Below are 26,737 nucleotides of genomic sequence, written 5' to 3'. Positions count from 1 at the left end.
TTCCAAGGCGCACACTTGCTCTGTTGTATTAGCAGCACAATAGCCAAATAAGCTCAGTTTACCCAGCAATCCTTCTGGATTGGTGATACATGTATTGAAGTGATCTGACCCAAGAGGTCTAATGGTCTCCACTTACAAACATCTATCTGATGATAATTCATGTTTGAAACTTATTATACTAATGAACATATATAATACATATATATACACACTTATAATATATATATATTACATATAATACATATACATATATATGTATGTGTATAAAATGGTTGTCTACTGCAACTTAAATTTTAGCATTGTGTCTTTTTTTTTTTTATAACAAATTTAAAGTCATATATCATGCTCATACAGGAAATGAACTTTGTAAGGTAGGAGTCACTCAGTCTTTCATCTTGTGCAAATATGAGCACAAGCCTATAGTTTTGCAAAGAGTCAGGATAAATATATTATAAAGGTATAGGTATTCATCTTCTAAACAAACAAACAAAAAAACAAAACAAAGGGACAAAAAAAGATATAATTTAATTTACAGTGCTTCAGATTTCATTACAGATGAAAAATGGGAAGCAAAAAAGTAGTCTCACACTATGAAGCCATTCTATTTGTCTCCTGACCAATTTGTGTAGGATCAGTACCACTATTGCTCTAGGGAGGTCAAGAATATTTGCATACAAATGGCACTATTTAGCTTTTCTTGAAACATGTAGATTTTCCATAGACAATCTGAGAGGAAAGGAAGCAGCTCCCAGGACTGGAAGGCCAGTCAAGCATTTCAGCAAACTGAGAAGAAATACACCCAGGCTCCTTGATGGAGTTACAATGAAGAAAGTCAGGTGGTAAAACAGGCTATGTCATTCAGCCATGTATGACCTAAAATACACCTGGTTTGTAACTGCCATTCACAGTGTTGAAGTCCTTATGTGTTACACATGACATTTGTAGAGTCACCTATTTCTACCAGCTGAAGATATTTGGGCAGTGCTCATTTTTAAAGGGGCTGAAAAACTCTACAAAGGGTAATGCAACCAGTACACAACCCCACATGCAACTGATTTACTGGGCAATGGAAGCAGATCCTGCAGGTCTAAATATTCCCAAATGGCTTCTGATTCTGAAGTATTTTTATTTTTGTATGTCCTCTCTGTAACAGAGTACTAATGTCCTAAAAACAAAACAAAACAAAACAAAAACAAACAAACAAACAAACAAAAAAAAAACAACACTTGTGTAGAAACCAGTCCTCAGCAACTCTCTGGAGGCCAAGGGGACATGTGAAAATCCTGTGAAAATCCCACTTATTAAGGATAGACTCAAGTGGCCTCATGCTGTGCAACCACAGCCAGAGGCTAGTGTAGGACACGTTGTCTTTAGACTCTTATCTCAATTGCAATTTGTGTCTAAAACATTCAGGCACCTCTGTAAAACATTCAAGTATCTGAAAAATTCCTCATCTCTTCTGTCACGTTAGTGTTATTAGCTAGATACATCCATGCAGACCACTCACAGCTGAACTAAGCAGCAAATCCTCTGAGATCTTTTTATGTCTGTGTGCATAGACAGCTTTGTTTTTACCTCTAACCTTTCTATTTTTGCCCATGGGCTCCCCCAGGCATCTCTGTGTAGGTGATGCTTGGCCTGGATTTCTTGGCACTCTTTTGGCTTAAGTGTACAAGCCAGCCACACCAGGCACTTGCCAGACACGAAGGTGACAATTTCTCCTTTGGACAGAAGGGCACTCTGGATAGATCAGAACTCAGAAACACGTCTATAAATGGCGAGAAAAATCTCCCATCTGTTTTGATACCTAAACCTTAACATTTCCCGTTTGGAACTTATCGGAAACTCGATAGCAGATGCTCTTGGATCTCCAGTGCTGCTATTAGATGGTACCAGCCAGGCCTCTGAGTGCCTTTTAAAAATGAAAGAATTTGAAGTAAAAAAAATACTTTTAAGTATTACAAATTTCCCTGGGTATTATAGAAACTAAAGTAGACTACATATTTTTGTAAACAGCAGCCCAAGAACGAAAACCCATACATACTCATTGTAGTGAACCATCTGTCAAGGGAAATCCAGATGAGTTAGGCAGATGCCGGAATTCAAGATATTTTTGATGTTTATAGATAAAAGCAGCTATCAAAACATGACAAAAATATTTAATACTGAGTAGATGCTTGCTAGGAGTTCCTAGATGCAAAGAAATTTAAGCAAACTGAGGTGCTCAGTTGCCAGCAAAAATAAGATGGGTTTTGATAGTAAATTCAAAATTACACTGAAGCATATAAACTACTGGCTGCAGATGTTAATTCAACATTATTGCTAACTTACAACATTCAGAAATCATAAGTCAAGCCTAAGAAAGCATGCTTTTTAGTTCAAAGTAGCAAGATGGGTTAAAAATAATACATTTAGTAGTGCTTAACTTATCTGCTTTTTTAGACATGGAGCTATGCAGAAGTAACGTTTTTTTTCCTCTGCAATCATGAGATACTTTTCATAAAATATGAAAGCAGACATTCTCACATAGTATCTGAATCCAGGCGATAAGACTTTAAGACCAAAAAAAAAAAAAAAAAAAAGTGACGGTCTTAAGACGTGATGAAATCAGGGGAGCTGGCAACACAGATCAAGTAACTGTGAAATCCTTCATCTGTACAGAACATTTATGAAGCCATTAAGCACACACCAATGGAAAGGTGATTTAAAGTCCTTTACTCTGTAGGCATGTGCCTACAGTTAGAGCAGATTCTTTGTGGGACCATTGCTCATTAGAGCAACCCAGCGCTGAATAGGACTGTTCACGGGAGTCCTGGGGCTCCTCTTATTTATATCAATCAACAGTGACTAAGACAGACTGTGAAAGAATAAAATTTATAAAGAATAAAATTTGCAAGGAACAATATAGTAAATTGTATTTAAGTCATGCTTTCTTTCTCCTAACTATTTGGGAGAAAAGGGTTTCCTGTTTCTGGACATTGGGGCATAGATCATATTTTCACAGAATGCTTGACAACTTATTCCAATAGAAATAAATAATACTCGTGCTTTTGTATTTTTTTCCTGCTTATTACCAAAAAAAAAAAAATAAAATCATTTTTTAATATTCTGTATGCCTTGTATTAAACATGGCTTAAATACAGAAGGTTTTAATCAAGCTTTACCTTTCTGCCTTTATCAGTATCTTACCCCCACATCATCTGCTGCAGTTCCATTTGTGTGCATTACTCTCTACCCTCATTTTAGATTGGTTTACATGAATCTTTATTTATATATATATGCATATATATATATATGTATAACCAGTTCCTTCTTTCTTTTATTAGTTCCTTGATTTGAGTAGAAAATTATAAGAATCTACACATCCACACAATAACTAGGCTTTGAAAGTGATCCAAGATGATACCCTAACCTAAGACAAGAACTGACGGCAAGAACAGATGGTTCAAGCAAAACTTACCCAAAGGGAGGTTCTTGTGCCATGTGTTATGGCTGTTTATTAGATCTCCTAAAGGGTGGTGTAGCACTGAGATAAAACAGGCACTCAGTAGTCAGAGTACGTGATGTGCAATCAAATGGATTGATTTGTCTAGTGAATCTAATAAATGGATCTTGTTAATGCTGAGCAGGGAAAAATATTCCTCAGCCCCTATTCATTAGCTCATCCTCATTAAAAGAATGTCTTCTTGCCAGAAAAGCAGGAAGACCTCTAGTCCTCTCTGCAGAAGACTCTACAATGCATAAATATTGGTTTCTCTCAGTTGATCTGTTTTCAAACAGCAGCACCACTAGCAGTTGTATTTCTGATACCTAAATAATGTTCTCTGCTGTTGCTTATTCCTAGTTCTTCTCTGATTATCATCAAAATCCCTGGTTCCTCTGCAATGCAAAACTGTTCTGTGCTCCTCAGTTCCTCTTCTACCATCCATTGTTTTTTATTTTCTTTAATTATATCCCAATTTCCTATATCTGATAGCACAGCCCACCCCATCATGCTTCAGTCCTTGTTTGTGCTACTGTGTGCACCCATTCCACTACTGCTCTTTATACAATGGAATAAATGAATGGCATTTGGGAGCCTTGTGGGATTGAGCCCCTCCAAATTCATGCTCTAGTCTTCAGAAGAAGAAAAAAAAAGATCTTTTCCACTATCCTTGAATTCCATTCCCAGAGTTCATGTCAGATATTTGATGCTTATACTCTTTTTTTCCTCTCCCTTTTTACCCGAGACTTTTTTTCCTTTCAGAGAGAAAAATGTGTTCATCATGTACACAACCCATCTCTTTGTACACAAACCCATTCTCTTACCCTACACTTTCTGTCACTGACATCATTTACCTATTTCACTTCAACCTGGTTCCTGAGCTCAAACTGTCTCACTCAGATGTATCCCCACCTCTTCTTTCTTGTTGCGGGTTGTCTTTCTTATCAGGACTCCAACAGGGCACCTACATCCAACTTGGAAAAACCTTCCATCTCTCCATCTGTACTTCCTACTGGCCCATCTGCCTCCTATCACTCAATAGCAAACAGGTAACTTTTGCATTCATTTTCTCTTCTTTTCTGTTTTCCAATCTGATCACTCAGATTTCCATCTTCTCTGCTGAAAATGACTTTTCTGAGGCTTCATTCAGCCCATCTCAAATGAGTCCTGATTCCTCATTCTTTCTTCTTCTGCATGTTTTCTTCCTTTGGCTTTTGATGCCCGTTAAGCTTCGGGCTCACCTGCTAGCTCTTGGTTGTATCTTTGTATGATCTCTGAATGCTCCTTTTGTCCCTGCTCTACAGAAATTTTGTATGGGTGAGTCATTGGATGCTCCCATGTATCTTATTCTTATACACTGTTGTGTGCTCTGATTGTTTATATTATAAGTTAAAGACCCCTGCCAATTTGCATTTGCATTCTTTTGCTATCCAATACTATTCATCTCTCTCTTGCCAATGGATTCTTCAACATAGCTTGAAGGTAAAATAAAAATATTTATCGCTATTTAACCTTCCTCTCTTTTTCATTCTCTGTTGTTATTCAAATACTGTCTCATAGTATAGAAGGATTGGGTACTTTTATCTATATGTGCCATCCATTCAAATAACCACAATTCTATTTTATTTGAAGTTATTTAACTGTCTGTTTCTGGTTAGATGACTGATGGAAGTATGGTTATGAGTGGCCTTTGCCAGATGAGAATGACTGAAGTTATGAAAAGATATTAGCATAAATCACAGCAAAGGCATCGGAAAGCATAAGAGATTTTAAAATGAAATAAGCTGCTAATTCCCCTGGAGAGTAATTTTAGATAAAAGATCTCTGAAGCTACACTGGATATTACTTAGTGTCACAAGAAGCTGCTGAAATCCATGACAAACAGCAGGTCTCTGATTCATAACACAGATTCCCTATTTCTGAGAGAGGTTTATATATTGATGATAAGGACAGTTAAACAGATAGCAAAACAGAAATCATCTTGGGGGAGAACAAAGAAAATAAGTGATTAAGCGCATGTGAGCACACATTTCCTACACCGACAGGGCTCAGTGTGTGCCAGTATCACAATCTGCAAGGTTACATACCTGTTATATGTATATGATACTCCTCTTTGAAGATCTTTTGGAAATATGGTACTTTTAATTGCATGTGTGCAGATGGCAAGCCTGGAAGATTCACTTCAACATCACCCATAAAATGTGGAAACTCCCAGTCCTGTTAAAAAATAAAAATAAAAAAAAAGTAATAGCCTAAATATAAGCTTTCATGGTATATTTTGCCCTTTAAAATGCTTAAATTATCAAAAGGGCAAAGTTCTATTTTTAAGCCTCCCATGATTGGATTTTCCCACTTTAAGTTTTACTGAACCGTTTGAAATAGAATATCTTGTTTATATTAGCTATCACTGTATGATTTTTACTTCAGCTCCATATAATTATGCATTTAAAAGTTCACTTCAGAATGACAAAAATGAACCCAGTGTACCAGCTGATATTACAAAATTGTATATGAATACCTATGTGTTGCATTGTGTAAAAATGAGCATTGGTTCATGATGTAACTAATTAGAGCAACCTTGCAATACAAGTTACAACTTCTGTGACTAATTTGGCAAACAATTTACAGGTAAGAAATTGGCAAAGAAGGCCTGACACTTAAAGTCTTTCACAAATTTGTATTCACCTTGTTCCACTTAGAGGGTGTTTTCAGCATTTGCTCGTAATACATCTAAATAAACATTCCCTGCAAGTGAAGGCCCTTCAACATAATCTGCCTGAATCAATCTGAGCACAGTTTTCTCCACTGATGTATTTCAGCTGACAAAGTAATGCTGGAAATGTGGAAGCTCCTACCTATTGTCATGCATATTTTGGTAGAATGGGGTAACTCAGCTGAGAAGGAGCTGCATTTAGAGGAATTCTTCGTTTAGTTATCTGCACCTACCACTGATCAGGGCACAGCTCATTACAACCAAAACTTAAAGTCCAGCAACATTGCTGGAATTGGTGTAATTACTGCCAGAGCGGTTACCTAGTGTGCTACAGACAGTTAAAAACATACTGTCCCTGTCCCCATGCATATACCTGGGCTTGTATCCCACGAGCCAGGCACTTGAATTTACTGAAAATAAGAAAAAGGAATCCGAAATGTGAGGACCTCTGTAAATAACTTAGGCTTTCTTTGCATATGACTTAACATGCAGGAATTGCTAAGCAGCTCCAGCACTCTCTACAATGGAAGGGAAATGGAAGACCGAGTTTTAACAGCAGGGAATTTAGCATGGCACAAACACTAACAGCAACTGATTTGTGCTAACACATTCTGATACTGAGTTAAATGGATTAACGGGAGTATAAGTAAGGAGAAGTCCTGACCCTCTGCACCTGGTTTTTAGTGTCCACAGAGATACAGAAAGTGCCGATTTAGAGATGCAGAAGATAAGAGGAATAAGGATGCTCTCCTTTTCCCTTATCACCAACACAACACATGCTCTCCTGGTCATGAGGTATGGTAATAACTGCCCAGCTGCACAATCCCTTACACTGCATCTGCAAACATCCCCTTAGCTTTGGTAGACGTTCAAAGAGTGCCCAAAGATAAATATTTTATGAGTGTGCACTCTCAGTTCACTGCAGCTAATATACATCTCTGGACTTGTGTCTCAAGATAACTCAGACAGACTCTCACCCAGGAAGAAATGGGAATAAATAGGAAGAAAAACATTACATATTCCTGAAAAAAAAAAAAAAAAAAAAAAAAAGCGAACAGGGAGTTGCGGTCTCTGCATACTCACACTAGAAATAAGCAAAGATGGGATCATAAATATAGCATCCTGCTCTTGCCTTGTCCCAGTGCTCCTACTATTTTAACTGCTTTTTGCTGATTTACAGACAAAGTTCCACCGGGCAGAATTTTGTATTGGACTGTATTTTTGCATCCACATTTTATAAAAAAGTTCAGCATTTTTCTGATCAGATTAATAAGGAGTAACTCAAATGGCAACCCTGCTAAACGTAGAATTTACTGTATTATTTGTCTCAGCAAATAATTACTAAGACTGAAAAATAGTTCATAAAACAAAACAAAACAGAGAGCCAACCCCAGCAGCATGTTAATGCTTGCATTATAGAAGGCAGACGAGTGGAGAGCCCATTAGAAAATTCCATATTTGATATTCCCAGGTACAGCTTCCTTTCACACAGTACATTATTTCACATTTTCTACATACATACTCCATACTGTATGAAGCATGTCTGAACTGTATTGTAACATCTGTTACCCTGTAGTCCTATAACATGTTATTTCCATTGGTAGTGACAGCCCACAGGCTTTGTAGTGAACTTACAAGGCCTCAGGACTGAGGCTTGCCCTGCCTGAACCTGTTGACGTGCCTGCAGCTCATTTTACCCAGGTCAGCTATAACAGCAATTTTTCTAACTGATGAGGTGGCTATGGCAAATTTGTTATATTTTGTTGTCCTTTGTATGGTATCATTGTGGTTTTATAATTTTAATATTTTATTATTATGTAGTGTAGAGGAATATAGGTTGGTAGGATAGCAGAGGTGTTGAGAAGTGGAGACAGGCTGCAGTGCAGAGCAATACAGGTGTGGGGTGATAAAGATATGCACAGGCTGGCACTGGACACTCCGCGGCCATAAACAGCTCACCCTTGGTCTGCTAAAGAAATGCAGACCTGCAGCTGGGCAAAACTGCTTTTAGATGTAAGAAGGAGAACACAGAAATACCATCTAACATATGTGAAAGGCAACAGTGTATAGTAAATTCAGCTGTAATGTGGAGCTTCAGATCAGTGAAGAAAAAGCAAGGTCTAAAAGGGTGTTAGCAAGCATAAAGATTACTTATAAAGAAACCATCAGCATGAACTCATATCCCTCCCAGTGAAGGACTCCAGATGCCAAGGACATGCCATAATGACCCCTCGGGCCCCACCAGACTGAAACCACAGATCTCAGGGCTCGCAGAGCAGTGGAGAGTGAACAGAACACCAGTGGCAGGAACTAAGAAATGTGTGTACAACAATTTTAACATTATTACAACTGCTGAAACATTTTCTGCGTAGAAATATTTTCTGTAAGAATTACAAGTCAACTAATAATGATTCTTGGATTATATTGTTAAAATTTAAATGACATTACTAACAAAATCTTGGCTTTATCTATAAGGTGTGTTTCTTCTTTGGTCATAAATAATGTTTTGATTGTAATACCTCTAACAGTCTGATCATAATATCTGCTAAGAGTAGACCCATTGGAAATAGAAAAATAAAATTTAAAAATAAAATAACTAAAATAAAATGAAAGATGTATTTGAAAACAATATTAAAACAAACAAATGTCAAAACAAAAATAAAACAGGGGAATAAAAGAATGAGTTAAGCCTACTGACTTCCACAAAAGTCGCTATAGCCACAGCACTTAGGAAAATGAAGCTTCAATTTATTTAATCAAATTGCCTTTGGAGCTTCACTTGGCTCACAGCATTGATAAGTGTGAATGCATATACATTACCTGCAAACATATAGCTTTGTTATTATTGTCAAGGAGAAAAGCAGATGGCTATTTACTTTCCAAGCTAATGCCAATATCAGGCTGTCAAATCCAAACCTAGCAGAGTGGCTGCGATTTAGAGTCTAAGAAATGTCCAACATCTTTTGACTCTATTAAATTTTTTTTCTTCACTGAACAACAACAGAAAACTTAATGTCTATAATACCCTCCCCCCACCCCACAAACAAAAAAAAAATTAAAAAAATCTAAGGATTTCAAGGTGCTTAGTAGGAACTAATCCACATCACCGCATCATTTGTTAATATGTACACAAATAGCTTGAATGTGCAAACCATAAATCTAAGTGCTTCCCTCTTTGAAACATATCTCAGCTCTGCGTCCTGCAGAGCTCATATTTTTATTTTACAAAAAAAAATGTTTTGTTTTATTAAAATTCACAAGGTATTTTGTATCCATGGTCTCTGATACCAGACTGTGCTCACCTCTGGGACATGAATGAAACGTGCCATGTTCTTTCAGTTCTCAGCTCATAATTATGTGGAGTCACTTGATCAGCTTTAGTCCTCACTAATGAGGTGCTTGTACCCTGCCATTTCTAGGATCTTATTAGAAATTGTGTCCCAAATACAGTATTTAGAACACATCTGCACTTGCACCATCTGAAAAATAAATTCATGCTGTCATACTGTAAACAAATATTTGCCTCTTATACTGCATGACCTACATGTTTCTTCTTTAAATTAATCAGCATCAAATGTCTCATGTTCATCTACTTCTGCATTTTCTAACCTGGGGCTCTGCAGAATACCTCTATGCAGTCTGTGGAGGAGAAACCAACCCAGCACCAGGAGACTTAAATAAGCTGCACAGAGGTCTCCAACCTCACTGGCAAGTTGTGTGGGATGTGCAAATCAAATGAGGTTATTACCTCATTTCACTCTGCAGTCATGAAGAAAGGGCAGCCAGGGGATAAATTTTAGATCACTGAGGGGTTTGTCCTAGCGTTTCAGTGGGGGCAAAGAGAGCACCTCTGATTTTCACCAGCTACCTCATTAGACCAGAAAGCACAGTTAAAAAAATAATAAAAAAATTATCATGATATTTTGATTTTCTTCCTTTTGTCAAACAAACGAACACACTCTCTGCCACAACATCAGATAGTGAGGTACTGGTTTAGTACCCTAGAGTGCAGCTGGAGGCACTTATTTAGTATCTCTTTAAGTAAAGTTATTTTAGTAACGGTAAATGAGCATCAAAGCCACACTTCCTTATATGATCTGGCCCTTCTCTACCATCATCTGGGAAAAGGAAACAGCATTGCCTGGGGAAGCTCCATCTGGCCCTAGCATCCCACGCTTCATATACACATGACCCCACATCCCTCAGCCACCAGCCCCTCTCCACCCAGGGAAAAATGCCACAGAGAAGGTGGGGCTGGGATTAAAAGCTGGTAATGATTAATGGCAACCAAATGTGCCACACTTTCAGATCTCCTCCTGCCTCTGGGTAGCTCATAGGATGTTTTGTACACAGTGAATATGAAATAACACTAAAAATAATATAAACACTGTTCAGATACAACCATGAAAGAGGAAAAATGCACACTGAATATTTCTGCTTTAAGTATTGATGATATGTGCTGTATTTAATACTAGGAACACACTTGCACTTTAAACCCAACTGAATAAATAAATGAAAAATAGAGGGAAAGAACTCTACAAATGCATATATGAATGTACATATGTGTGTTTGTTCCAGAAACTGACAATAGCATTTTTTATTTAATTTATAAAAATCCTTTTAACTTATCAGGTAGAAGGCTTTATATTTTCAGGTGTCTTTGCATCTCTTAGATAGTGTCGATTCAGCTTTCAGAGCACGGCAGACAGGCAAAGGAAATCTAATGAGAATCAATGCCTATACATTTTTGCAAGCATTTGAAATAAGAAATGAGCAGCCGGAATTCCGAGACAAAGACACGAATCCTTTGTGTTTATCTCTAACTTCATTGCAGTACTGCAACTTGCAATGATCTCTGTGGCCAAGATCCCTGCAACTGTGAGCTGCTAGCACACAAACAGAATTTTAATTTTGCATATTCAAATATACATAACAAGGGAAGTCATCAGCCATGACCAGAACTCACTGTTATGACTGTGGCATCAAATCTACAGCTCAGTTTCTGTCCTTCTGCTCTTTTTTAACGCTTCATTTTACTAGGAAGAAAGTTTGAAAGACATTACGGTTTTTATACCCTCACTAAACCAGAAATACCCATCTGTACCACTAATATCTTAACCTAGCTCACCTGTATATCTGCATGGCTTCAGTGAGGCTACTCATCTCCCAGAGTGAAAGATGACAAATGAGTCTTCACAAGACCTCCTACTTCATATTGGTACTACCAATGCTACTCTAGTCATATTTGTCAAGGCCAGAAGGTGTTATTTGATCTGATTACCTGTTTATGGTAATAAATGGTAACAACCCAAGTATACAGTAACAACCCACAACTTCACCTATTTGGGCTGTTATTAGCAATAACAATCATAAAAACTCATCAGGAACTGTGGCACAAAGCCCCTAATTGCAGACAGAGCTACAGCTTTTATCGCTTAGTCCTGAAGAATTCAAAATACGGAAAATCCACTGTAATGCTTGGATGACTGCTTCAGTGTTGAAATATGCAGAAAATGTATTGGAGAAGTACTTTTTACTCCTGCCCTGAATTTCTGCTCTCAACCAATGCATTCCGTTATGCTGCTACAATGAGAATGCTTTCCTGGGTGGTCTGCGTATCAAAACTAGTCAGTTTTTGCTTTCCTCCTGTTCAGACCACGCTGTAAAACAGGGTAGAAATGAGCAAAGCCAGCCCCTGGTAGCCAAGCTACACAAGACACCAGGAACACCACAGGTGTGTCAGCACTGGCCTGTGCACCAGTCACTACTGAGCTGCTGAGCTTCAAGCTGCTGAGACAGGAGACTGAAGACAGCTTCCAGGACCAGGCGCCAATACAAAGGCTATTTCTGCACTGTACTGCAATGTAAGGCATGGATTTATCTGCAACCTTGCTGTTGCTCACCATCATCTTTATGCTTCTGTCCTCCTCAGGCTTTGCCCAGCTTCTCCAAGCTCCTGGCCTTTCTCTAGAACCACCACTGCAAGCCTTGCTTATTTCTCATTTATTTGAGAAAATGGTGAGATAGCAACAACTCTCTCCTTACCAATCAAAGTAGCAACACAGCCTCTCTTTATTTATTTATTTATTTATTTGCTTATTTATTTATTTTTGCTTGGCCCCGAATAATCTTTTCCATTAAAAGATCATTAGAGTCCTTTAGTCTACCATCCATTTCCACTAATTTAAAGGAAACAATTTCCACGCCACACAGATCCCAAACAAATTCTGGGTCTCTGCACTTTGAATTTGCACGTTAATGCATTTTGTGCCCAGACAAAGCCATGTATGCACATGTTCTCAAAACAGTGACCTTTGTTATTAAAATGTCAGAATTGGTGTTTCACTTCTCCACAGCAAGCTCAAAGCAATCTCAAAATTTCAGACTGCCTGTGGTGGTTGTACCCAGCTGAGCAGCTGAGCTCCACCTCAGCCACTCACTCACTCCCCCTCCTCAAAGGGTAAGGGGGAGAAAATACTATTGGGTTGAGATAAGGACAGGGAGATCACTCAACAATTATTATCATGGGCAAAATAGACTGACCATGGGGAGATTAATGCGTTTTATTACCTATTACTAACAATCTAGAGAAGTGAGAAACTAAAAGCAAACTAAAACCACCTTCCCCCCATTCACCTTCTTCCACCTCCTCCCCTGAGGAGTGCACAGAAACAGGGAATGGGGGCTGCGATCTGTCCCTGAAGCTTCGTCTCCGCTGCTCTTTCCACCGTTCCTTCATGGTCACTCTCTGCCCCTGCTCCCTGTGGTGTCCCTCCCATGGGATGCTGTCCTTCCTGAACTGAGCCTGCAGGGGCTGCCAAAGACAATATGGATCCTTCAATATGGCTCTGTACCACAGGGCCCATCCCGCAGGAGCAAACTGCTCCAGCACAGGTCCCCCACGGTTGGGGAGCAGCTCCCCCCAGACCCCTTGCTCCTGCGTGGGCTCCTCGCCACGGGCTGCAGCTTCGGCCTGGGGCCTGCTCCTGCGGGGGCTCTCCATGGGCCGCAGCCTCCTCCAGGCCACATCCACCTGCTCCACCGGGGGCTCCTCCACCCATGGGGGGGCTGCAGCATGGAGATCTGCTCCGTGTGGGACCCATGGGCTGCAGGGGGACAGCCTGCTCCACCAGGAGCCTCTCCACAGGCTGCAAGGGAACTGCTGCTGTGTGCCTGGAGTACCTCCTGCCCTCCTGCTACACTGACCTTGGAGACTGCAGGGATTGTTCTCACTCTTCTCTCTCCCAGCTGGTGTTGTGCAGCAGGTTTTTTTTTCTTTTTTTTTTTTTTTTCTTTCTTAAATCTGCTCTCACCAAGGTGAAAACAACATCATCTAGTGACTCGGCCATGGCCAGCAGTGGGTCCCTTTGGAGCTGGCTCTGATCTGACATGGGGCAGCTGCTGGGCTCTGCTCACAGAGGCCACCTCTGCAGCTCCCTGCTGCCTAATCCTTGCCACATAAACCCAGTACACTGCCCAAAATAAGAAACGTGCACTTTGCTGAAAGACCCATATCAATGCGTATATGCACTGGCAGATGCCTGTTTTGTGAGAGACAGCATTCCCTCTCTCTTTCTCCTGTGACTTTAACTTGGGTATCATCTTCTATTCATTCCTCACAACCTGGTAATGCCTTGATACTGCAGATTTTTTCTGCATAGCATATCACAGATATGACAATTCCTATCAAACCCCACAGCTAAAATCCTTATCGAGGCTCTCATCATTTGCTGTTCAGTTACATCAGCATCTTTCCCTCTGGTCTTCATGAGCGCAGTTCTCCACCAACAGAGAAATGCTGCTGCAAAGACCATTCTAGTCTGTTTCTCTGACCATGTCACTCTTTTCTTTGATCAAATAAAATATAGGGCACTTCTTTTCATATTCAAATCCTTTCAGATCTTTTACCACCCTAGGTACAGACTCTCTGTATGGCAGCTGTTCCTTCTATCTGCCTATAAATTCAGGCTATGATTCTTTTAGTTATTTAAAGACATTTTCCCCTGTGCAGTTCTTGATTAGATGCAGAGATTTCGCCTCTACAACTTTTCTTTGCTAAGAGAAAATGTGAGGATGTCATGCATTAAGTAACCTGGATTACCTGTCACCCTCACCAATGACATCAGTATTGCTTGCACCTGCCTGTCTAACCAGACAGGTAGACTCTGTCTAACTCTTGACTTTTCTTTGACGATCTAGTGCCCTAGAATCAGGGCACTTGTGTTTGGTTGTCTTCAAACATCATCTAGCACAATACTGCCCCAGTCCTTAATGATCATTCCTAGCTCCTTGATAGGACAAATAGTGCTGGTAGTGTGGAGTATTAATGTCTATCAATCATTTCTACTATATTAGGAACAAATCATGATTGATAACAAGCCAGTGCACAAGGAAGGATGGATACCAGAAGGTCTCACATATTAATACATTCCCTGTATTGACGAGGGATAAGAGTAATCACTGTTTCCTTCTGAAGGCAAAGACTGTTCTTACAGCTTCCCTTCAAATTTTAGCTACTCATGAGTCAAAGAAGAGCAAGGTGAAGCAATTTTATCCTTGCTAGAGTGCAGCAGACATCACTACGCACAACCTTTGTGCACACCCAGGATGTCCTAGGAAGATGTCCACCAACTTTTCCATTAAGCAAATGTGAAGTCTCGTATATCTCAGTGACAGTGAGGTTCTCCTTTTTAATTCACTCTCACCTGTTGATTATCTATTTGCAAGTGCTGAAAATGCTGATTTAAAAAAGTTGCTCAAAAATAAATGTTCTTCTATTTTGTCTCTGAGTTTCTCCAATTTTTTTAAGCCTTTACTCTTGCTTTACTGTCTCACTCATGTCTGACCTTGGTTAATAATAGCTTTCAGGTAATCATTTGGATGAGAGACACCAGTGTGAGGTTTTCCAGTTAATTTTTGAGTTGGATAAGCTGCTAAATAAAATAGTAATGTTACAATATTGAGTGCAGGTAAGAAAAAAAGAAATCAGTTCCTGCAAAGCACCTGTGTTTTGTTCCCTACATGAAACTTTCCTAAACCACCAGCATGTTAGCCATAATGGTTTCTAACTACCTCAGCGACACACTTTATGAAAGCCATTTCTGTGTGAATAGGAGAAATGAACATTCACTGGTATATACTTACAGATTTCCTGAGTCTACAGCATGGTGTCAAGGGCAATCACTTATGACAAAGCAGTTAATATTTCTGGTACCCTAGAAGAATAATTATGGTTTGGAGAATAAAGATAATTTTTAAATATATTGCTGTGTAATCATCTTCATCAATATGAGTACATATGCACTCATACACATACCCTTGCATTGTGGAATATATACCCACATCTCAGCTGAACACTGATATGAAATCTGGAGCATTTCAGGATTTGCAAAGACTGCTAATGTCATTTGTACCTATCTGAGAACAGCAAGCTCTATTTAGGGCTCTAAAGTAATTTTGCATTAAGGCTACTGTCTCCAGTTAATTTCAGCTGCATTAAAAATATATATCAACCCTGTTTCTTTCCAAATACCCACATACATGAATTTCCTTGTTGTCTAATATCCAAATCTTAATGGTGTTTTTTAATATTGCCTAAACCCAGGAAGATAGATTTGCAGTAACATATCTGAGCAGATATTTTCCTCACTATAAGCTTTGCAACATAATAAGAATGGTGTTATAGAAAACTGGAGCAAGGGGATTACTGTATGTTGCTCACTGTAGATGGAAAGTAAATAAGCTGTCTCAACAGTAGGGATAGATAACTGAGCAGCTGTTTTGTCCTGGACAAAATTCCTTCAGACAATACATACTCTGAAGAGTTTTACCATCATGTGTTCTGAGAAAATTTGGGGCTGCTTACAAACAACACTATAAACTTGCCGTTATGGTATTAAGCACAATCTAGGATCAAGTCTGAAGTGGCATGTTTATACCGATGGTCTCAGTTTGAAAACCATCACTCAACTTGCTTTGTTGCATCTGTAACTGTAAATAACACGTGTGCTTGTACAGAGTTCAATTTGCAGTGATTAAGGTACTGAAACAGCAATGTTTATTTTCCGTTGAAGAAAAGAAACAGGATTATTTGCTGCATTTGGCTGATACTGAGAAAATTAATAGAGCCTAAAATATGGCAAAGTAAGAAGACCAGATGAATACAGAATGCACAGAGAAATGTATTTACAAGTGGGTTTTACAAAAGAGTAAGTGCAAATTCCCTTTCCTTTAAACAAACAAACAAACAAGTCTCTTCCAAAATTATTTTTTTTTTCTCATAATTTTTGATAATTAAAAATAACAGTTTTAATGGGTAGAGAAAGAAAAAGAAAAGTGCACAGGTATTGAAAGAAGGGCTTACTTTGCAAAACCTGGTTATCTGCACTGAAGTTTTTGTTTCAGGAACAACAGTAATATGGAATAAATTTGGTTTTCTCAGCTTCTTCTCCTCTCTCTTTTTTTTTTTTTTTTTTTTTTTTTTTTTTTTTTTTTACTTAAAGCTGAAATAATTTTCTGTGTCCTGTTATAGCCTGCTAGTATGATTAGCAGCAGTGTACTGCACTTGCTAATGTGCTGCCTTCATTTGCTGAAGACAACACTTGGCATTCCTGAACTTCTCCCCCACACCCTTCCATTTTATCTTCCAAAGCTGTGGTGTGGCCATTAAGCACATCTGTTTTAGAAGTTATTACTTGCTCAATATCAGTTGGGGTGGCAGTACAAAATGAATACATTATGTTTGCATAGACATTATGTAAACACATCTGGGTAGCAAAAGAGGATATGAAGAAACACATAAAACCTTAGCAGGCATGCATATAAAAATAAAATCAGCATGATTCGCATATCAGTATTTCTGGAACATGTCTTCAAACTATCATCAACAATCTACAATACAAGTGAAAATGAATATATGTTATATGGATGTTTATTTTGTCCATTCTTATTTGCATTATATGTGCAGCCAGATCTGTCTCTAACTTCTACTGACTGCATGAGTTAGATTTCCATTCACTATGATGGGAACCAGCAGACAGCTAGCTCTCATAGTCACCTGAATTTAGCAGTCCTGATCTTCCAGCTGGATCACCTTTTGGGTATTTCTGCTGAGACCCACTCCAGAAGACTGATGGGTCACTCTGGGCTTGTCCATACACGCAGCAAAGCAGACGTCCTTTCTCACACTGAAGTTTCTTTTCAGAATACAGAAGCCCTAATTGTCAATGATAGCTGGTCTAATGACCTCTGGATACCTTTTCTGAGTTTGTAGTTATATAGCCACTTTTTTCCATGCATCATAATGACTTTAATAAAATGACTTTAATAAAATATGAGACAGCTTCTCCTGTCTCCCTCACCAAATTGTAAAGACAAACATCAGAATGCTCATGGAGCTGCTCTGGTGACATGCACCCTCATCGAATGGGAACATGTCTTAGCCACCTGAAAATAAAACTCAGTACAAGACACAATTTCAGCAGGATGTAAATGTAATGGCCCAGCCTTCTGATACAAATGGACTGGAAAATTTAATGGAAAGTATAAATCCATGAAAACCAAAGGAAAGAGCTTTCTTAACAGTGCTGATGTGAAATGCAGAATGCCAAATTCTTTAACAGTCTTAGCAAACTATGTCTGACCACAGAACTAAAACTGTCCCCTGTGCATCCTCCTGTTTCCCTCACCCATTGCTCCTGCATGAGCAGTGCAGCCATGCAGATTCCCTGCCAATAACAGACATTTTTAATGATATTACTTGGGGAGGAATGGGTGAAGCAAAGAGGTATTGCCCTGTGGACATGTCCTGGCCCCATTGCTCTTAGACCTGAGCAATGGTGACTGCCTATCTATCTTCTTCCTGGTGTTTTGAAGAAATGTCAATGTATCCCATTGGTGAAATTCAGCTTGAGGAACCACATAAATAGAAGGGCAATGTAATACAAAAGGGATGTATACTGTTTTCCCAGAATGTTTTGCCAGGAGGCTAATTACAGAATTAAACTAAATTCAGATTGGACTCTATCCATGTGTGAGTCTGATGAACTGAGAGCCAGCTCAGAGTGCTCAGCAGTTTAGGGTGTGAGAGGGTTTCCTACCCCATGGTGTCCTCTCAGAGACTGAGATGCTAAACAATAGCTGGGTCTTACTAATCAGTCCCCTAGGTAAGGAGAAAGAGATGTCCAACACTAAAGTGTTTCCAGTCTAACACTAGAGAATGTGAAAGATAAAATAGGAGGTTCTCAGGCTCGTAGTGATCCCATCTCAGACAACTTCTCATGAATATAGAGCTCAGCATTGGATCAGGACCTCAAACTGATGTGCAATGTGTTTTTATAAATTCTGTTATTCTATTATATTAGTTTCCTATTTTATGAGATACATTCATTAATTTCAAAACAATTTACTGAATCAGACACAAATTATACTCTTAATCAGTATGCAGAAGAAAAATTCAAGGAAAATGCATTTTCTAAGAACCACCATTAGAAAATACATTTTCTAAGATCATTGTTGCAAAATGCCCTTATTTCATTTCATTGTACATCATTGAATAAAGAGCCTTTGAGAAAAAAGTTAGACAACAATAGTCATCCTAAATAAGTACAGGCTACTAGCTCTATTATTTTCAATAATAATAAGAGGCTACATAAAACTAGTGTGCTGCTTGGATTATTATACTGTATCTCCCATACAGACCACAGTATTACATTAGTCATTCACTGCAGTTCAGTGACATGAAATATTCTCTTATTACAGACAGTGTATGTGAGTTAATACTTGCAAAAATTATTTACTTAAGCTCTCCCCTTTCAATCTACCCTTCCCTCTCCAAAAAAGAATCCATTCATTTTCTTATCCCTTGGGGAAATGCTTCTACTACTTTGTATGCTATGCATACATAAATTAGATGCCTTAAAGAATGAACAAAATCATAAACCCAAAACTATAGCCTCAAATGTGAATAAAAATTAGGGAAGATAACTCTTCTCTATAGTCTCCTCTCTGACCTCAATGCAAAAGCTCACTTCTGAGTGTGAGAGAGGAAAAATGCAATTTCAGCTTTTTAGACCAAAGCAATATATCTACCTCTGCCGACTGCATGCAGAAAACATGAACTTCATCCTAAAAGGTTTTCAATGTTTAGAAATCTCCTGGGAGAACTTGTCAAAAACACAGTGAACCAAGTTCTAATTGCACAAACTCACCCTAGTCTTGACAAACACAACAGTTTGGTTTGAATTTCAAAACTATTCCCATCAAAATCCTTGGGAGCAGAGAGAATACTTAAAGGTCTCTTTTTGAACCTTGAAGACAAAAACAGAGGCTGGTTGGTTGTGTGCTTTGAATGAATTAAAGTGTTCTCTTAGTGAGATTTCAATATAGTAAGTTTGTTGATCATGAGGAAAGGCTGAATTATAATTAAGAAAAAAAAAAAAAAAAAAAGATGAGACAGGGTGGACAACCTCAAAAGATTTGGAACTTCAGTGTAGATAAGAAAACATATTTACAGTACTTGGCAGAAGCTTATCCAAACCAACAGACCTTTCTGAAGGATGCCCTCCTGTGACACTCCTAGTCAATCTACTTCTGGTCTGCAGGAAATCTCTTTTCCATCTCACTGCCTATGCTAATTTTGGAAGAAAACTTGCCTATTTCCTTTTTTGGAAGGAAAACTTGCCTATTTTCCTTCACAGTAAAATTTCTCTGGGGTCCCATGAGTAAGTGTCCCATGAGCACTCTTTTTGGAGGGGAAGGTGGTCTCTTCCATTATCTGTTGTTTCAGAAATTTGCCTCTATCTTGCACCTACCACACGACCTTACATCTCTGTAATCTTTGTCATTAACAATTGTACTTATGTGCTTTTCCCTTTAATGTATTTTCTTCCATAAGTTTCTCCTTAACATCTACAAGTGGTAGATTTAATTCAGTACTTGTCATTTTTAATTTTGAGAAGTTTCTTGACAAAAGTTTTGAAAACTACACGTTGTCTGCTCTTAGAGATGCTGTTGCTAGGGCAGAACCAGCTGCAGTACACTACGTATATATATATACATGCATGGCTTCCAACTTCCAAGCATGACTACAAAACTTTTAATTACTGGCACCAAGGAATCATGGGAGCTACAGAACAGCAGATGAGTGATTACTCTCTTGGTGTGATTAATAGACCAGATGGGGTTTTAAAGCAAGTTTCTGCGCATGTGTACATATGGAGAGGAGAGGTGGATGGCTGTGTATTTTGGGGAGTGCCAGTTTAACTAATCAAAGCCGTACAATATAGGTAGTTACTGAGGCTTTGTGGACAGGCAAATATAAAATTCAAGCATTACTTTCAATTGTTTAAGGAAATGCTAAATCAATTTTCTCATCAGAGTAGCTGTTTTAGAGCAATTCACCAAGTCAAGATAATGAATGAGCTGTTCTTTCACAGCATTCCTCAAGGAGGAATTATCCCAAATGATATGGTTACTTTATATGAACATTTATAAAGGGACAATCATTATGCGAATTATGTATTTTACATAATTTATTTCAACTTACAGTTTATAGCAGTACTCCTATCTTTTTTTTCATTTGGTGATAAAAAAGGCATCAATTATAATTCTCCTAACACGTCTACAGAACAAATGTCTGCTACTGAAGTTGCTGTGCTCATTCAAACATATAATTATACATTGGAGGGTCCTGGGCAATCTACATTTGCCAAAATAATGAATAGATTAAAAATGCACACTTAAATGTAGCAGCTTAGGTATGAGAAATGCATTACAAAATATATTTGGGGAGTTAGGGGTATTCGGCTACAGCATTGCTTACTACCATTTGGTGACTATTGGCCAGGAACTTCTATGTTGTTAGATATGTAAACACACTTAAGAGTCCAAAAAGCAATATTCTTGCTGTCATGTTTTTAAAAGAAAACTCTATTTTTTTTTTATTTAATGTTTCCTCAGGCTCATAATACTTTTACTGAGGTTTATCCAGTTTGCTTGTATGAAGTATGGCTACAAAGTATGCAAATAGGAAAGAAATATGAGAAATATGAGCAAACCTGAGTATGACAAGTATTAGTGCAACTTCAACGAATCTATAATCAGAGCTGGAGAGGTATAATGCAGGAAAGCAATTTAGAACCACATTGCAGGTTATTATTACAGCAATGTGCTATTTAGGAATTGAAGACTACTGGGCTCTTGGTCTGCAGCAGCATGCCTGACAGCAGAGGTTGGCCAAGCGTTCTGGCCTGGCCTAAAAGCAATTTTATTGGCTTCTACAAGCAAAAATTCAAAAGCTAAGGTATTAAAATAACATATGCTGATGTGCTTTGGCAAAGACCTTGCTAACAGTCCTTGCAGATGCTGAGAGGATCTGAGAGCTCCATCTGATAATCTTTCCATTGCAAACCAGAGATATCCACAAAAGACAGAATCCCCTGATGTGGGCTACAAAAAACACTGACCAGAACAGATTTTTTTAATCATGGTTCACACGAGAGCTGTGGAAGATTAGAAGCTCCTATGGTAACAAAGTGTGGGGGATCTGAGAGGCTTGAAGACACAAAGCTCACTGTAACATTTTCCTAGCTTTTTGTAATCTTTATCAATATAAATGTTGAACAAAGTATAAACTACTTCTCAACTTTGAATGATCACGCCTCATCAAATTCAAAATGACAAATTCCATGAAACGGGTAGGAATTAACTGTTCCTTCCTAAACTGTTAATGACTTTTCCCTACTCGTTTTATCTGCATTTCCCAGTCTCCCCTCTGAGTTCACCTGCAGTTGGCTGCCAAACTTTTTGCTTTAACTGCAGAGTCAAAATACAAAGATAATAGCACTTGTGCCACTCTGGTATATTTTGTAGGAACCATTTAAGAAACCAGCTGCATTATTTATTGTTAGCTAAGTATATACAGTACATACAATCTTATGTCTAATTCTAAATAACTAAATGTTTTTTATGAATCCTTACTAGATATATGGAAATCTATTTTTTTCTTCTTTTAGTTAGTAAAACTAATCAAAGATACTTTTTTTTTTTTTTTTCTTGAAAGAAAAGTTTTTCAAGGGTTCACTACTAAATTGGCAATAATGACAAAATTATAGGCACCTGAAAATAACACAAAATTGATTTCTGTGATGTAAACTCAATTACCAGTCACACATCTGATGTCTGAATCTCTATTTTTACCTTTTGAAATAGATAACTAAGGAAAACTGAGTTCATGTTCTCATCCTGAGTTGAATGTTATACAAATAATAATTTCCCTTTAAAATGCATTAATAATTTTATTTGTTTTTGACATAGAATTTGGAGGCGAATGTAACCTGTATGCTGGTGTGGTTCAGCATGAATATACATACATGGTTATCCATTCCTCAAGGGAATTGGTTGTGTAACTGTTATCATTTAAGACTCTCACTACTGTTCTGCATTTCCAATGGCAATTTGTGTCTTATAAACTAAGAATACTAGTAACTGATAGAGCAAATAATTACATTTTATAGATAATATTGTACTGGTAGGTAGCTGTTTTAGCAATACTCATGAGGTGTTCCTTATGGAACAAAGATCAAAATTGTGTCTATGCATAATGGGACACTGTGCAAAATCGGAATGAAAACATATATTTTTTTTTTTCAGATAATTTCAGTGTTCAAAGTCACTTATACTTAAAAGTGCTATGCCTAGGTAAAGAACTGAATTATTGCTATAAAAATGAAAATGGGGTGGAGAAATTATGATGTAGCAGAGGCTACCTAACACCTCAGCTGTAACTCTGAGGGTCACCAGGATGAACCAGGCATCTTGCTTCCAAACTAATATAGCTCTGTCAAGTTGGAGCCACAGCCTGAGCACAAAGGCTAAAAACAGTGCCAAGGTGCTGGAGTGCAGCTCTGGAAAGATGGGAAAAGCCTTGCCTATGCTGATCTCCTGAAATTCAGCAGGTGACAAGGGTGGAGAGTGCTCCACACATGCAGGCTGCTTTTCCTCCCAGTCCCTCCAAGCACAGGGAGAAAGAGCAAGAAAGCTTTGTTTTGGCATACCCTGACCACTTTCTCCCTTCCCCACCCTTAGGGACAATTTATAAGTGCAAAAAGAAGAAACACAACAAAGTGCAGTACAACAAGAGAGCCTTTTGGGTTTATATTTTACTATTGACGTGGCAGTAAAGGAATTCATACAATTTATATAACAGCACCCAGTTACCACGTGCTGTACCATGGGACAGGTGCCATACAGAACAGACAGAAATCACAACTCTGCTTCTTATGTTCAAGGATGTCTGCGTACAAAATACCAATTTCATTTTCTTATATCTTTTCTAAATTTAACTGCTTGGGTTGAACATACTCCATGCCAGGTGTCTGCCTCAGGCTGTTTTTTTTTCTTCTCTCTGTTTTTGTCTGTGTTTCTGTTTTAGGGTTTTGACATTTTCAACTAACATCATTTAAACATTCCTGAGAGCCAGACCAAGAGAAAATAAACTTCTTTGCCTAACTGTAGAAAAGCCTTATACTTTGAAGCAGAGGTGTAGAGTTTAGCAGGGGAGTAATTTTGTGTCAGAGATGTACCTTCCGCTTCCCTATGAATATGTGCCCCAAATTGGAAGAGTTTGAGGTGCCTCTTCAAAGTCTAAACTTTCACACTTGTGAGAGTTTACGGAAAGGTTCAAAAACAAGTATCTGTTCAAACAGCACATGTGGCTAAGTGCCTCTCAGCTCCCAGAGCTTATCAAGCTATGGAACTGCCAATCTTATAAGAGAGACAGAGCATCCTACATCTCCCCTTTGCCTCCCACCCCACCACTGCTGCCTGTGGCAGGACATGGAGCTGCTCTCAAAGAGGCACTGAGCCACCCCCACTATATCAGCTGAAAGCTGGGAGCCAGCTTTCTTGTAATTATCAATCCCAAACATGCTGAACGTAGATGGAGCCAGGGAACTGGAGCTGCGTGCACAAGGGAGGATGGGGACAGGAGGGCTCTGAAGGCTGGGTCTGAGCCAAGCAGGGCCGCAGTGACCCCAAGCCCTTCCCTCCCCACCAGCACTCCAAGAGACCAAGCACCAGGCCTGGTACCTCTGTGTGACAGAGGGCTATGCTCCCCAGGGACATTCTGTGAAGGGAAGTGAGAGCAAAGAGAGAGATTTGGTAGGAAAATTGGAATTTGCTGCACAAAGAGACCATGAGGAGGGGAATGGCTTGAATCAGGGCAGAGGGTGGCATGAAGAAAGTATTGTGAGGAGGGGAGCAGGATGTAGAGACTGGATGACCCGGGGAGAGAGCAGAGGGAGAACAGGAGAGGTTTTGATTCAGACAACCACCTCAGGGTGAATAACTAGGATTTATTGAATAGGAAGACTAGAAATGAGAGGTTCACAGACTGAAAACTGGAAATGGATAAAGGTAGTGGGAGAAGTCACAGAACCAGGGATGGGGAAGATCCAGGTTGGGGGTTGACAGGGACACTGGGCGAGAAGGCTTGGAATTGCCAGGAAGGAAAAAGCCACGTTTGGGGAAATGGGCAGAAAGAGTCCTTGCTTCTTTGGCCCTGGTATGGTCACCACAGTTAACACCAGCCTTTGCTTCCAACAAACTGATGTGAAGCCCAGAGACAACGTGTCTCTTCTTTCTTTGAAGGAGGCTTATAGAAAGGAAAAAAAGACATGCTGCCATTAGCAGGTAGCTCACACATCAAATATCTGTGCAGAGGAGCTAGCCATTCCAGTACAAAGATAAGACATGTTGCATTTGTATGGCAGACTTTTCACTTTGAGGATCCTATCTTTTTGTGAAACCTGAAGGAATTATGTGCACAGAAAGGCCTGCATTATAGGAGCTGTCTGGACATTTCAATGGTAAAGACTCATGAACTAAGAAATGTCAAGCTGAGGTTATCTGTACCGTGTGTGTGCACGACATGATCCTTACTTAGGTACATGGTCACACTGTTTGCTCCAGGGGACATAACCCTTTTTCACTAAAGAGGATCTAACTGTTGTGATTACAAGGTAGAAATAGATATTGTGGAATAGGCCCCAGTAGTTCTGCACTCTGCATCTGTTACAGAAGCTGGGAAGGCAGAGGGCAAATACCAGAGACAACAGTAGATGCAAAACCTTCACCAGTTATTATGGGAGTCACCACTGCTGGAAAGAACTGAATTTTTCTGTGAAATACTAAGTGAATTTCTAAAACCAAACTATTCCCAGGCAGTTATTATTATTTTTTTCCCAGTGTGATAGGCTCAAGAACCCACCCAGAGCTTAGATTTCTTTAAGTGACAAGTGCCATGGCTGTTATTGACATAAGTCAGAGCTGGACTTGAATATATTGCCACTGGGGAGATGAGGAAGGGTCGACAAAATACCTGTAGGGATAGTAAGAGTCCTGTAGTGCCTAGTACAGGGCTGCCTGTACTTCTTTCAGTGTAAAAAAATAACCTTTTTTTTTTTTTTTTATGGAGACAAAATATATGACAGAGTCATAGCCATCACTCAGAACAAGAAAAGAAACTGCTTCTACAACCATTTGATTTCTATGAGGGAAATAGGGCTGTCAGTATAATAATAAATAAGATTACACCAAATAAATATGTGGCTCTGTCTACTCCTAATGAAATAATATACTAGACTCTTCTCCCCAATTAGCTAACTGTTCAGCTAAAAGATGGGTAATAATATAAATTTTCATAATAATGTCCTCAGACATCTCAAATTAAGGACCCTTTGACTTTAATGTCTTTGTGCCTTAGTATGAAATGTGGACAATAACGGACAATAATGCTCCTGTTGTGAAGGCTATTGTGAAGATAAATACGTTAATGCTTGAAAAGCCCTTAGGAACTGCAGTGATGAGTGCCACAAAAAAAGCCCATGAGGAAATGAATGATTCCATCTTCTTATGAAGGTTTCAATAGTGTGCAGCAAGTAAGGCCTGGGGCCACACACTGAACAAAAAGGATAAAACAAAACACTGAATAGCTTCTTGTTAAGTGAACACTATTCATCCAGTGCAGCCTGTGAGACAGAGGTCCTGCGGAGAAATGGGTGCAAACAGATAATTAAAGATTGTATCATAGAGAACAGGTACAATGGAGGTGAGAAGTTTATGCCAGCGACCTTAATCCTGGCATCTCATAACTTCTCAATGCATGACTCGGCAGCCTCAGTAGTGCTGTCTCATTTTTAACGTCATTTTTTAGGTACAACTGTATTTGTGTTTGCTTAAATTATCATCTGCTTAGTTCTGATGTTAGGCTTGTTTGTGTGATGCTTTCCTTTGTCTCATGCCCTGTATACGGAACACTTTGTCTAGATATGCAAATCTTCGCAGCCTGACCTTGAGGAATAGTAGAAGTTTGTATAATTTAGATTAGTGCAGTAATTGTTTGGCCCAGATGCCAGGAACATCCTCAAGGGTATTTAACATTCATTCAGAAGATGTAGCTGTTGCTTCACAGCTTAAGGTCAGGACAAAAGTACCAGCCTGCAGCCAAGAGAACATGATCGGAGGCAGCAGCCACCGGTGAC

At 38.9% G+C, this 26,737-nt stretch overlaps 1 protein-coding gene across 6 annotated transcripts in view; it reads right to left on the bottom strand.

Moving 5' to 3' along the window:
* Positions 1-26,737, bottom strand: part of TMEM117 (transmembrane protein 117) — a 213,616-nt gene that overhangs the window by 5,651 nt on the left and 181,228 nt on the right. For all 6 annotated transcript variants that reach the window (XM_032186931.1, XM_032186938.1, XM_032186945.1 and 3 more), the window contains one exon: positions 5,572-5,701. In XM_032186931.1, the coding sequence (XP_032042822.1) occupies positions 5,572-5,701 (130 nt within the window). The remainder of the gene's footprint in view (positions 1-5,571; positions 5,702-26,737) is intronic.

The sequence above is a fragment of the Aythya fuligula genome, chromosome 1 (assembly GCF_009819795.1).
Source record: "Aythya fuligula isolate bAytFul2 chromosome 1, bAytFul2.pri, whole genome shotgun sequence".
NCBI classification, from domain to species: domain Eukaryota; kingdom Metazoa; phylum Chordata; class Aves; order Anseriformes; family Anatidae; genus Aythya; species Aythya fuligula.
Note: the sequence above shows the minus strand (reverse complement) of the source record. Positions and strands in the feature narration are given on the sequence as shown.